Source organism: Heterocephalus glaber, unplaced genomic scaffold (assembly GCF_053883595.1).
Source record: "Heterocephalus glaber isolate CG9 unplaced genomic scaffold, H.glaber_assembly_v1.0 deba00000809, whole genome shotgun sequence".
NCBI lineage: Eukaryota > Metazoa > Chordata > Mammalia > Rodentia > Bathyergidae > Heterocephalus > Heterocephalus glaber.
Window position 1 is genome coordinate 297,774 of NW_028258163.1, and position 14,649 is coordinate 312,422.

Consider the following 14,649-nt stretch of genomic DNA (forward strand, 5'->3'; position numbering starts at 1 on the left):
CCATGCATAAAGATGATTTAACTGTGCCAGCTATTTTGTCCATAAATACTACTTTTTGGTTTTTTGCTAGGTAAGTGCCATACCATTAAGCTATACCCTCAACTTCTATTTGATCAACTTTTTCATTAATTTACTTTGTGTACATACCCCAATTTTATTCTACAATGGATTTAAGATAAATTTTGTTTGTATGTTTTGTTTTGTTTTTTGGTACCGGGGATTGAACTCAGGTCCTTGCGCTTGCACAGCAAGTGGTGAAACCACTGAGCTAAATCCCCAGCCCCAGTATGTTTTATTTTTTGAGATGGAGTCTTGCTATGTAGCCAGGCCAAACTTGAACTCGTGGTCCTCCTACCTCAGCTTCCAGCATATTGGGATTTTGATTGGCCCCAATTACTTTGGTCTTGTTGTTTCTGCACCCTCTCCCCTTCAATAGTTAAGGACTTCTGGAGTTTTCTTTCATTTTTGTTTTTGTTTTTTGTACTGATTAAACCCAGGACCTTCCCACTAAGCTATAACCCCATCCCTTTTCTCATTTTTTGAGACAAGTTCTAATTAAATCACTGAGTTGCCCAGACTGGGCTTGAACTTGGGATCCCCCTGCCTGTGCCCCCCAACAGTTCTGGGGTGACAAGCATGAGCCATCACACCCAACAAGATTTGTTATTTAACTGTTTTCCTGATTGACTCTTTATCCAGCAATTCAAAATGTTTTGGCTTGATAATGTGATGAGCCTATCTGTAGAACTAACAGACAGATACCTCCATAATTTTTGCAATTTGTACTTAAGTTTTCTTTGCAAGCTAAGGAAACTTCTGTCTTATGGAAATGTAAATTTTTGGAATATATTAGACCCATCACAGAAAATTGTTAAATGTTTAAGTCTTAAATTCTTACATCTTTAGTAAGTTAACTTTATTCGCTTTGGAGGGAGTAAAATAACATTTACTTTTATACTAGTTAAATTTAATGTCAAAGTAGAGTTTAACCTATATTTGTGATATTAGTGTACCTGGCATTTTTATTTTCAATGTCTAGTTATTGAATAGCTTTCTATAGTGGATATAATGTGTATTGCTCGTCTTGATAAATTGTTAGGAATGTATAACAGTATTATATAGATCAACTTTCATAAGCTCTCATTGACTTTTTTTTTTAATGGACTTTAGGAAATGGGACAAGATAAATCAGAATTACTTAAGATGTTTTTTGAAGCACATACCAATAGGGATTCTCATTCTTACTCTTTGCCAACCTTCTTTGGAAGTCCATGGTTATAGTGAATCAGTATTAATGAGAATTTGAGATGGCCCTCAGATGTGTTCATCTGTCTAGTATACACAAATATATTAGCCTGTATAGCACTCATTTTTTTTGTTGCTTTCAAAATGGCTGAGCATGTAGCTTAGTGGTAGAGTGCTCACCTAGTAGTGTGGGCCCTGAGCTTTATCCCTACTACCAGAGAGAGAGAGAGAGGTTAGTTAGTTTTCAAAATTATTCAGGGAAAGTGACTGCAAATTTCAAATATGTTTTGTGTCTAGTAATAAGATCATTTATTCTCCTAGGGCCAGGGATTTATCTCAGTGGCGCTGTGCCTACCTCGCTAGCACAAAGTCCTGAGTTCGATCCCCAGTACCAAAAAAAATATAAAATAAAATCATTTATTCTCCTAAAGTATTAAGTTAGGTCACTAGGAAAACAGTCCTGAAAACAGTGCCCTTTTCTTTAAGAAAACATTCAGGGGCCGGGGATTTAGCTCAGTGGTTCCAGCGCCTGCCTTCCACGCACAAGGTCCCGAGTTCGATCCCCAGTACCAAAAAAAAAAAAGAAAACATTCAAATCTTACATAATAAGTATTAAACAAAAGAGAAATTATTAAATAAAAGCTATTTTCAAACCTGGCATGATGGCCTGCTCCTGTAATCATAGCTTCTGGAGAAGCTGAGGCAAGAGGATTACAAATTTGAGGCAAGAGGATTACAAGTTTAAGGACAGTCTAAGCAACTTAGTGAGATCCAGTCTCAAAAAAAAGGTGGAGGGCCAGGGATGTAGCTCAGGGGTGCTGAACCTGCCTTGCAGGCGCAAGGTCCTGCGTTCGATCCCCAGTACCAAAAAAAAGTGGGGCAGGGGAAAGGGGGTTCTGTGGCCATAGCTCAGTGGTGGAGCTCCTGCCTAGCACATGCTCAGGCCTTGAGTTCAAGCTCCAGTACCTTCAAAACAAAATACAATGACAACAACAACAAAACATGTTCTTAGGGTTTTTTATTCCTGTTCACGAAATGTTTTTTTATAACCAGTACCCTGAAAGTTGCCAGATTCCGCTTGTCTACTCTGTGATCTGCCTTCAGTACAGGTCCCTTCTTTTCTTCTCTCTTTACTCTGTAATTAATCCTGTACCTACTTCACAGGCCGGTTCTTTGATGAAAATGAATCCCCTGTTGATCCGCAGCATGGCTCTAAACTGGCGGATTATAATGGGGATGATGGTAACGTAGGTGAGTATGAGGCAGACAAGCAGGCTGAGCTGGCTTACAATGAGGAAGAAGATGGTGATGGTGGAGAGGAAGACGTCCAAGGTGAGCGTGGGCCTGGCCTCCATGCAGTGACCATGAAATTCACCTCTAAATTTTTTGGTTGAATTTGTGTAGAAGTTCCCACACCTATACTTAGTAGTATAATCTTAATTTGAAGAGATTCTGAGAAGTTCTTTTTAGTTTTGCTTTGAATACTTTTATGATAAATAGATCTATCAATAATTTTACTTTTTAAAAAATTTTAGTTACTGTACAATTTGGAACTCAGAATCCTCAGAAATTTTTAGAATGACTCTAGACAAATAGTTCTAGAAAATAATTATTTTCCAATTTCTCAGCTGAAAACATTGCATTGTTCTAGGTTAAAGTATGGCTCAGGTAGCATTTTTGTTGTAAGGAAAGCCACAGAAGGAATGGTCGCCCTCATACTGCAGGTGAAATTATTTCACCACTGATACAGCATAGAATGGTTGTAGAAATTTTTGAGAGGCTTAAAATTTATATTTAATAATAAGTTTGTGAAGATATCTTTTTATCTTTGATACACAGATTCAACATATTTTTCTTGTTAAGTGTTACTTCTGAACTTTTAACTTAGTAAAAGTTCAGAAGCTAACTATGTGCATGCAGCCCCACCCATGCATGCACAGCAGAGTATATTTGCTTTCTTTGCAAGTTTTTAGGCTTGTTTTTTGCCTGCTTATTCAATAGTTATTTGTGAAGTTTTAAAATCTTTTCTAAAAAAGTTGATTTTATCACACCTTGTGATATATAAGATTTTTATAATATGATGCATGAAAATCATTTTCACTGTTACCTGTTTTGATTTCTTCCTTAGCTCTTTTTACAGTAATTAAATTTTTATTTAGGTTTATGACAAAAATGGTTTTTAAAAACTCAGAAGGAAATAGACTTGATCTAGACTTCTCTATCAAAAAGGAAACTAGAAGCTGGGCATGGTGGTACATGCTTGTAATCCCAGCTACTTGGGAGGCCAAGGCAGGAAAATAGCAAGTTTGAGGCCAGCTTAGGCAATTTAGCAAGACCCTGTTTCAAAATAAAAAGGGCTGGGTATGTACCTCAATGATAAAATGCCCCTGGGTTCAATCCATAGTAACAGAAAAATAAATGATTTATAAAAAAGGAAACTAGAGACTCATGACTTCTACCTAGTCATTTTTTTATTGGTATATTCCACTTTTTGGAAAAATATGATTATTGGAGATAGAAGAGAGATTAATAAGTACTAGGAGTTATGTATTAATGAGAATTTTTCAAATGTATTTTGGTTATATCACATAAATTTCATTCTGTGTGTAATCTTATCCCTTTTTAATAAATTTTATCTTTTTCTCATTTTGTGATTTATTTTGATTATATTTATTTGCAACTGTGTATCGTACTTCAAGGCTTTTTCAGGCATGTATATTATACACTGGTTAGCCTATAAGCTCTCGGAGGGGAAGAATTGTCATTTATTTTGCCTTCTACTTTGTATGTATCCTTTTCTGCCTTCATACTCACCTTCCCATATTTCTTTCCGCACAAGGCTCATAATAAATGTCATTAACTCATACTTTTATGCTTTTCCCATCAAGCTTTTGTTCTTATAACTGTGATTCAGGTAATAACCCTTTAACTTCTGGTCTTAAAAGCTTGCTTGGATTCTAGTTTGAATATTCTCCAATGTTTTTTTTCTGAAGGATTTTCTGTTATCTCATTGGGTAATGTTGAGGGTTTTCTTATAGCAGTTAACTTCACCCATTCTTAACAATCACTTCTTGTGTTTTTTTTAACTGTCTTAAAGCTGATAAATTTTTTTTCACAAAATTTCAGTTAACATTATTATGGGTTTTAGCCACAGTAGTAAGTTTATTTTTAGTGCCTTCTCTCTCCCTTACTTGTGCCATTCTCCTTCCCAACTCCTATTCCCCTTTGCCATCCTCCATTTTTGGTCCCCAGAACCTTCATGATGTCCTGCTTTTTCTTTCACAAGAAAATAAATTCACTGATTCTGTGGAATATAAAGAAATGACGTAATAGGGCCGGGAATTTAGCTCAGTGGTTCTGCTGCCTGCTGCGCACGCGCAAGGACCCAAATTCAATCCCCGGTACCAAAAAAAAAAAAAGAAAAGAAATGAAATGAAATGACGTAAGATGATATCCTCATTGAAATAGGGAGCAGATTGTTGGATGTTTAGATTTCCTTATTTCCAAGTGAATCTTACTTGAGCTCAGACTTCTCATTGAATATTTCTTTTCCCGTTCTGGGGTTCATTGGATCATAGTGGCAAGAAGATAGGGCAGATAGAAAGGGAACTTCCTTATCATACAGGACAGAAAGACACAAAAATATCAGCTGCAGGAAATAAAGAGGGATAGATTGGGTAGGCTGACTAAAAAGGGATATTTAAGATACCTAAAGCAATTACAAACATAACTGTCCACAAAATGGGGAAAAGGAATTATGGCTGTTTTCTGATTTATCAACAAGTTGAATTACAAATGTTTATTATTAAGTCAGAATATGTATAATTTTATAAGATTTCTTCATTATGCCAATGGAGAAGTAACAGGTTTCCAGTTTGGTTTGCTCTTGTAGTCAGAACAGGCAGTTAAATAGAGTAGTAAGAACCACTGGGCTGACAGTCAAGGGACAGGCTGCCTATTGCTTCTTATGGCACTTAAACTCTCTGAGCCATAATTTCTTCATCTGTATGTGAGAGTGCTGAACTAGAATAGATGGTCCTCAGTTATAAAATTCTGTGCCCACATTTACTGTGGAATTAATATATATATAAAACTCAAGTATTGTGCAAAAGTATGTTCAGATTTCAAGGATGCCTGAAACACATCTATTCCCAAACCCAGGACAGAAAGTAAAAACTTTAACTGAAACCCTTTAAACTTTGCAGTCAAAGATAAGAAAAATTGAATCATGCACTTGATAAGTACTATAAAAGTTTTCTTGCTAGAGGGTTTTTTTACTGCTGTTTTGAGAGGTGGAATGTGTTTTTTCTCAAGCCATGAGGTCCCTAGGATTAGGGATTATGGCTACAGGTTAAGGTTCTGGCTTTGATCTCCAAAATTCTGGATTGTGAAACCAAGGGTTTGGCAGTATCTCCGCCAGTAGGGAGTTCGTGGTTATTTTGACTTCGGGGAGGAGCCAGAAGTCCCATGGTACCAAATCCAGTGATAAAGATGGAGGAGGGCATGCCGTAAAGCTTTTACAAGCTGCCTGTCTACTGGACGCATTTGGCAGCAACATTCACCATATTTTTGACAATACCTCCTAAAGTCACTCACAGAAAAGGACTTCCAGAACTGCTTCAGAAAGTGGCCAGAATGATGGGATGTGTTTGAAGTGAAAGGGAGTACTTTGAGATGGCTTAATAACAATGAGTCTTTTACGGTAATACTTTTTTGTTGTTGTTGTTAAACATTCACTGTATTTTTCAGTCACTCCTTATACATCTTAAAAGGAAGTTTAGCCTTGTCCTTGGGCTGGGGATTTAGCTCAGTGGTTCCAGTGCCTGCCTCGCAAGCGCAAGGTCCCAAGTTCGATCCCCAGTACCAAAAAAAAAAAGATTACACTTCTAAGCATTGTCCTTAAGGGCCTGCATTCTGGACCAAACTGTCAAGATTCAAATCCTAGCTCCATTATACGAGATCTGTGAACTTGTGAATTATCTAATTTCTATGCCTTAATTTCCTCAACTGTAAAATAGAAATAGTTAACCTAACTTAGTAGTTGTTATATGAATTAAATAACTTAATATTTGTTGAGCACTTAAGGTAGGCTTTCACACTGTAAGCCCTACGTAAGTGTTTGTTGAATAAAATAACATTTAAAAGTAAAATCCAATCTAAAAATTTTTTTCTGGGTTACCTGTTTTAAAAAATAATTATACCAGTGCTGGGGATTTAGCTCAGTGGAGCCGCCACCTACCTTGCAAGCTCAAGGTCCTGAGTTCAATCCCTGGTACCAAAAAAATAATAATAATAATTATACTTAATTCCTGTGGATTAACTTGTACTTCCTTTATGGAGCCTTATTGGCTGACTGCTCTTGCTTGGCAGAGCTTTTTTGTGGAGACAGTATTTTCTTCAGAGGAAATTTAGAAATTATTTAATAAATTTTGAATATCTTTATATTTCCTTTCATAATAATTTAACTTGCTAAGCTTACAGGTTTTGCTGCTTTCTAAAGTGAACTAGAGGGCTGGGATTTAGCTCAGTGGTGCCACACCTGCCTCACAAGCACAAGATCCTGAGTTCAATCCCCAGTACCAAAAATTAATTAATTAATTAATTTAAATGAACTAGAATCTTAGTCCATATAATTATGTTTACTATTTATTATCACATATCAAATTTGGTCAGGTAATTTTATAATGCTTTACAGGTAAATATAAAAAGCTTGTTGACTGAAACTTGAATTCTGGGGAGAATAGTTATACTGAAAATGGACTCTTGTTAATGTAAGTGATAGCTCAATTCATATTCAGAAAGTCCTGTGAAATTCTGAAAAGCAACATGACAGCATCATTAACCCATTTGTGCCTAGTGTTCCATTTCTGGAACACCACAAACAAGAAAACAAAATAAAACTTTTCCTCTTCAAATTCTTGTTCCTTGAATTTTTCTAAGTAATATGTATGGATATGGATGTCATGCAAAAAATAAAAAATTGCAACTTTCAGCATAAATGGGTTAAAATTTTGCTGAAGAGAATAAGTTTTTTATATACGACTTTGCAGTAAAGACTGCCTTCATAGGCATTATTTTATTCTGAGCAAGGAAAACAGTTGTTACTCTTACTCTGCTAAGAAGATAATTAGGATCCAAAGACATTTAGGAATTAGATTATCTTTATCAAGTACCAAGAACAGGTCTCAGTTTTTCTGTTCCTAGACCCTGGCTAATGTCTCATTTTCTCTTCACATTTATTCATTTAAAAATCTAAAGAACTAAATTTTTTTTTCCTTCAGTAAGTTTCCTGATAAATTTCTACCAATTTTTCACTGCTCAGTAGTAATTACGTCTCCATCTGATTGCTAATGTCTTGAAAGATGCATTTACAGCCATAAAGTGAGGTCTTACAGATGCATTCTAGGGAGAGCTTTCTGGAAAAGTGCCAGCAATTCCCCTCACCCCCTGCTAGTGGGGAATGAACCCAGGGTCTTTGTGCTGAAGTACAACCCCAGCCCTTTTTCTATTTTATTTTGAGACAGAATGTCCCTAAGTCATTAAGTTGCCAAGGCTGGGTTCAAACTTGGGATCCACCTACCTTAGCCTCCCAGTGTGCTGGGATTACAGGTATGAACCACCATGCCTGGGTGCCCATGATTATTTTCTCTTTTAAAAACCAAAGATAGTATTTTTGAAATACAGTGAGGTTTTTTTTGTAAGAAATTGATTAGTAGCCAATGGTGGTGGTGCACACCTGTGATGCCAGCAGTTGGGAAACTGAGGCAGAAGGATTGCTGGGAGTTCAAGTTCAGCCTGGGCCACATACTGAGTTTAAGACCAGCCTGGACTATACAGCAAGACTCTGTCTCAAAACACACACACACACCATCTTTACAAAATGTAAATGTGAATATAGATATAATTTCAGCCTTTTACACATATAATAATAGATTTTGGGTTATCATACCTAGTAGATTATACTATTAAAGATATGTGAGCAGGGCCGGGGACGCTGCCTGCCTCACAAGCACAAGGTCCTGAATTTGACCCCTGGTACCAAAATAAATAAATAAAATAAAGATATGTGAGCAGTTTAAGAATATGATCCAAAATGGTTTCCTGCAGTTCTGAATTAGAAGTTCTGTAAGTTTAACATGTTCCCACTGGGTTGAATCACCAGTAGCCCGTGCATGACTGTCCCATCAGGTGCCATCAGACAGGTCCATCGGTGGTACAAGCTGACTCATCATGAATGGGTTAATAGGAAAGTTGTTGAAAGGAAAAAGAAAGTTGGAATGTTTGATGATTTTTTCCCCTTCAGTTCTGAGGATTGAGTCCAGGGGCTAATGCACCTAGGCAGGTGATCTGCCTGTTTGGCACTTTTGAAAGAACAAAATTTTAGAGTCAAAAACCTATAAAACCTCAAATAAAAATGTTATAAAAAGCCATATGCTCAAAAAGGAGTCTCTCAGGGGCTGGGGATTTAACTCAGTGGTGCCACCACCTGCCTCACAAGCACAAGGTCCCAAGTTCGATCCCCGGTACCCCCAAAAAAAGTCTCCAGGCACTGATTTAAATACTTTTCATTGTTATTCTAACATAATTTTAATTGTTTAGAGCAGTATTATTTCAAAACCTGTGGTTTTCTGCAGAATTTTGAAGAAAAGGACTGCTGTTGGCAGATAAACTGACAGCTATGTAGAGTGACAGCTCCTGGCCAAGGAGGCGGAAAAACCAGTCAGTGGCCAAATAAGTCAAATTCCCAGAGCACTAAATGGAGTATTTAATATAGCAAAGAAGCTTTGAGGATCTCATAAATGATATCATATAATATTTCTTTTTCTTTGTGATAATGAAGAGTTAAATTTTGGTTAGTATACTTAATTTAGGAAGTCAAAGGTAAGATGCTTGCAAACAAGCAGAGAAGTTCACTACAGTGTTAAGTGTTGGGATTATGAGTGACTTTTATTTTCCTTTTTTATTTTCTAATTTTTATATTACTGATACGGGTTAATTCTAAAATTAGAAAAGACTTTGTTTCTTAAATGCATGAAGTATACACAGAAATGTTTCTTTGTACCAAAGCTTAGTTAAGGGGCTAGACTTTCATCTACACAGAAATAATATATATATGTAAGGGAATTGATTCCTCAATGTTGTGAGTTCCTAAAGTTTGGCTGGCTATATGTGTTATATCTAGCTCTACATCTCTGGATCTGTCATCAAAATTTGTTTAAATTAAGTAATCTTCCAAAACGGTTACAGACTTACCACTCTTTAGCCAAGCAACTAAGAAATAGAGCACTGTTTACATTGGTTGAGAAATAACAAGAAAACAAAAATGATCTGGGCCGGGGATTTAGCTCAGTGGTTCCGGCACTGGCCTCCCAAGCGCAGGGTCCTGAGTTCAATCCCCGGTACCAAAAAGAAAAAAATGATCTTAAGGCTGAAAATAATAGAAACATTTTTAAATTGGATTTCTTTGGTGATTTTTTAAATATTATTCTTGATGTATAATTATTTTACTTACAGATGATGAAGAACGAGAGCTTCAGATGGATCCTGCAGACTATGGAAAGCAGCGTTTCAATGATGTCCTTTAAATCCTAAAGGAAAATTTCACAAAACCTAAAGTGCTGTAAAATGAAATCATTTCTACTTTGTCATTTTCACTTTTGTTGTAAAGATCAGTTGTATCAGTTGTAAAGATACATTGAGGTAGATTGAAGTAAAACCTGTAATGAAGGAATGTACCCATGTACGTATGTGAACTTTTTCATATTGCATTATCAAAGCAGAGACTTTTTTGGTTATGATACAATTGAGCCAAAAATGGTTAATCTTTGCATTTAAAGAAAACTAATGTATATTTCACATTTTATTAAGCTTAATTTTTTCCACAAATAGCAAGAGAACATGGTTGTACAGATTATGTGTTGCACATAGCATAACCACAGTAAGAGTAGTTACTCAGCTGAAAAGGTTTTCTATACTAATGTATTCTTGTGAGCCCAACAGGTGTTCTGTTCTGGGTGCCCTTCATTTCATGCTCTTCCAGGAGTTATGCCTAGAATAGTGACATAAATGAAGGGAAACTGGGTGCCAAACATGTGCAACATGTATACAAAATTACCTTCCTGCTCCTTCTATTTTACGTAAGTGCTGATGTGTCTGGGCAGATTAGCTTTCAGTTGAAGACTCATGAAAGTTGAGATAACCTTCAAAGACATAAATATTTATGTTATTTTTTACTTGGTGTGAAATTGTTGAGTGCATTTTCATTTTTTTCGGATACTACCAGTACTGTTTAACTATAGTCAGCATTGACTAAAGTTTTATTTTCACAGTTTGCATTGGAGAAGATATTCATGATTTAAATGCCAGGTCCTGAAAGGGGCTAAATCTACCTGGAAATGAATCTGCAGTCAAGATTTCAAAGCCTTCCTGAAAGTTTTAGTGATTCTCTTTGACTGTGTATTTTTCAGAAATACTACGCAAGAAATTTTAACAAGTTTTTATTAATGCAAAAATAAGGATAGAAGTACAGTGAAGTATAGCTGTTTTATAAAAATAGCTTAAAGTTTGTAATAAAAAGGAAACTTTGTAATTACTTATTATGTTAAGATACCATCAACCTCATATTTGCTAGACTTACAAAATTATTTTGAATACTTTTTGTCTTTGACACTATTCAATAGAAAGTGTAAGCTAGTTAATCCTTGTTTTCTGATTAAAGCACTTTTACATCTTATCCCATGCCCCCAAAACAAAAGGTGTGGATCATGAAGGAAATTTAAGGTTGTTAACTCTGTTTTTCAGGACTACTGTTAATTCTCTCTATATATGAAATATTGGGCTGAAAGTTTCTCTGAGTGGTAGAGCACTTGGCTGCTTGGTCCCCAGCACCACGAAACAGGCAAACAAACATGAACTCCCCCTGCCTCCCACGCCCAGGTTCCAGTCATAATTGAAACTTGTACAAGTTCACTTGTTGAGGTGCAAAATTTCTTTGACTTCAGCGTGAAGTTAGTGACCAGAAAAAGATGCAGTAATTGACTACAGTTTTTCTACGATATCAAAGTAAGTAATTTATGCCTTCATTATCAGTAGGATAGGCCTACAATGAATAGATATTAACAGTTCACAAAATTTTTAAATGGAGTTAAAGGGAAGTGATATACATCCTTTGGGAATTAGCATGGGGAGATAAATCTAAAAATATTTCTAGTAATACTTCATATTTAATATTCTAAAATCTTTACAAATAAAAACCATAAGATTACTGGCCTTAGTTCCTTTGACATAAAAAGTGGTCACTTGGTTAAGTGACAGCTGTTACTTAACAGCAAAATTTCTTCAATTAGAAGCTGAGGGATTTTACAGGCTAAAAAATCTTGGACCAATGGATATTTTTGACTTTGTTAACACATTGTAGTGGTATAAAATACAATGTGAATCTCTTAAAAATCTGACATTCTACAGTCTGTAATAGACATGCTGTTTTTATAATGTTTTACATCTGCCTTAAGATTTAGGGTTTTTTATATGTATTTTTGCCCTGAATTACATGTTAATTTGATGGGAACTCTGCTTTTTAAATCATCATTTAATGGTTCTAATAAATTAAAAATTAAACTTATTTCACTGTTTTGCTGATTCTAATAACATATACTGAAGTCATGTTACATTTTAACACTAAAATTTGAGTAAACTTAGTCCCCATTTTAAGTTCAGCTAAACTAGAAGAGCAGAAAATTTTACACTAAGGCTGTTCACTCTAGGAGTGGTTTACCCAACAGGTATTGAATGCCTTTTAGGCATGCCCAGCACTGTTCTGGGTAGTAAGAGAAGTCGATGAGACAGACCAGGTCTGTTCTGGAGCTTATATTCAAGTGGAGGTGGTCAAACAATATAGAAGCAAACAAATGAACCAGGTAACTTTAAATAGTGATAAAGAACTATTGAAAATAAAACAAAATCCCAAAGTTCCAGGGTCTTCAAGGTTCCAATAATAAGGTCTTCGCTTAACGGAAACATTACAGTTGTGCAGCTGGGATGTAGGAGCAAGGGAGAGAGAAATGAAGCTGAAGAGAGGTGTGGAAGGGACAATGTAGGGGGATCCTTGTAAATTCGGGTCCCTGCTACTGTCCCATCAAGTGAAAGTGCAGAATATACAATACACATGCAAGGGTGACTCCGGAGAAAATGTGGATAGGACTTAAAATACTTCTGAAATATGTTGCTTTATTTTTATACTATATTAAGTATATACTGTGTTGAGTATATACTGTATTAAGTATCTCATCTGTATAATCATGTTGACAAAATTTGCTACAAGGGCAAAGAATCTGAAAAAACATAGATCAAAACATAGATCAAAAACTTGTGAGACAGGCAGTTAGCTCTCATATCTGCTGACCTTGGAAGCCTACTCCTGTATGTGGACCTACTGCTAACGGTCCACATAAGGAGGCCCTTGGACTTGAAAACAGCTGAAAAACAGGATGCTGCTAGAATGTTGTTTCACCAGCTCCCATTTCTGCTTCTCTCCACTTGTTACCTTCATTCTCTCGGACCGTCTCCCCCTTCCAAGCTCTAACTATGGCTTCCAGAAGTTTTCTTTCTTCTTTTCTCTTTTTCTCTCCCCCACCTCTACCCACACTGGGGACTGAGTCCCTGCTAGGCATGCATTCTCCACTGAGCTACGTTGCATCATCAGCTGTTTTTATTTTATTTTGAGACAGGGTCTGTTTAAGTTGCCTGGGCTATTCTCAAAATTATATCATCCTGCTTTGACCTCCTAAGTAGCTGAGATTACAGATGTGAGCCACCATGCCAAGCTCAGAAAATAATATTTTCTTGGTTTTGGTACCTGAGGGGCTACTGCTTTTCCCTTATTTTCACTTTAAAATACAGTATCTGAGGAAAGGGAGACTTCTGCTGCTGACCATAATGGAGTAACTTGACCAGCCCTCTTAGATTAGTAGCAACTACAGGGCTGGACAAGATACCTTAGGCAGCTGTTTTCAGGCAGCACAAGACTACAATCTGAGAGAGCGGAAATAGCTAACAAGCCCCATGGTCGCAAAGCATCCTGTGGTGTAAAATGGCCAGAGGCAGAGCAGAGCAGACTGGTTCTGCCAAGTTGCTAAGACAGACATTACAGTGGGGAACAGGCCAGGGATTCAGCTCAGTGGTTCCACCGCCTGCCTCACAAGCTCAAGGACCCAGGTTCGATCCCCAGTACCACAAAAAAGAAAAAAAAAAAGCAAACAGTGGGGAACAGCTCAAAATTTGGAACCTATTATGTGGTGGGGCACACAGAAGGGGCAGCTATTCAGGAAGCATCTTCAGAAATTCCAGGAGGCCAGGCTTGGTGGCCTCCCAGGACTCGGGAGGCTGAGACAGGAAGATCACTGAGTTCAAGGCCAGCGTGGGCTACATAGTGAGTTCAAGAACTACATAGTGAGGGCCAGGGATTTAGCTCAGTGGTTCCACCACCTGCCTTGCAAGCATAAGGACCCGAGTTCGAGCCCCAGTACCAAAAAAAAAAAACTACATAGTGAGAACCTGTCTCAAAAAACAACAACAACAAAAATTCATGTAAGGATCCCCACAAATCCATAGCTGAATTCACAAACAGATATCTCCACATAATAGTTGTCCTACAGTGAAACAGTCACCTTATGGATAAATAGTTGGAAATATTTTCATCCAAGGTTGAAAGTTTGTCCTGAAAATGAAAAAAAGTAACAAGTTAAAATTAATTATATAAAACTTGTTACTTGTAATTTTCTTCCTGCAAAGATCAAAAAAATAAAGTACAAGTAACTAATATATGTCAGTCACAACATAATCCAGGATCATTCCCACACCAAAACAAGATGCTCCTTTAATTAAAAATTTTTTTCTCACAGGGTCTCAGGCTGGTCTTGAACTCACTATATAGCCCAGCCTGTCCTCTGTACTTGAACTCATGGAGATTCTCCTGCCTCAGCCTCTAGAGGGCTTGGATTGCAAGCATGTACCACTACACCGGGCACTCCTTTAATTTTAAAATCATTATCAGAGGTCAAAAGAAAGTCTTTTCATTTTATATAAAACAAAATTCACATGTGCCAAAAAAAAAAAAAAGACCCTGGAGAAACAAAACAAAAACCCTCGTTTTGAGACTGATGTTCAGTGCCCTAACATAGCCCAAAAGGCCACTGATCAAAAATAAAATACTGGGCCAGGGATTTAGCTCAGTGGTTTCACCGCCTGCTGCACAAGCGCAAGGACCCAAGTTCGATCCCCAGTACCAAAAAAAAAACAAAAAACTGAGCCTGGCATGCATGGTGTTGCACACCTGTGATCCCAGCACTTGGGAGGCTGAGGCAGGAGGATCATTTCGAGTTTGAGGCCAGCTGAACAACAGCCTGC

General features: G+C 36.9%; 1 protein-coding gene across 2 annotated transcripts in view; it reads left to right on the forward strand.

The window, feature by feature from the left end:
- The window catches only part of Golm2 (golgi membrane protein 2), a 138,489-nt gene extending 126,623 nt beyond the window's left edge, over positions 1–11,866 (forward strand). The window contains exons 9-10 of one of the 2 annotated variants that reach the window (XM_004861725.2): positions 2,410–2,577; positions 9,760–11,866. In XM_004861725.2, coding sequence (XP_004861782.1) covers positions 2,410–2,577; positions 9,760–9,830 — 239 coding nt within the window. In that variant the 3' untranslated portion in view covers positions 9,831–11,866. The remainder of the gene's footprint in view (positions 1–2,409; positions 2,578–9,759) is intronic. The other variant, XM_004861727.2, reaches the window with a different exon arrangement.
- The last annotated feature ends 2,783 nt before the right edge of the window (positions 11,867–14,649 follow it).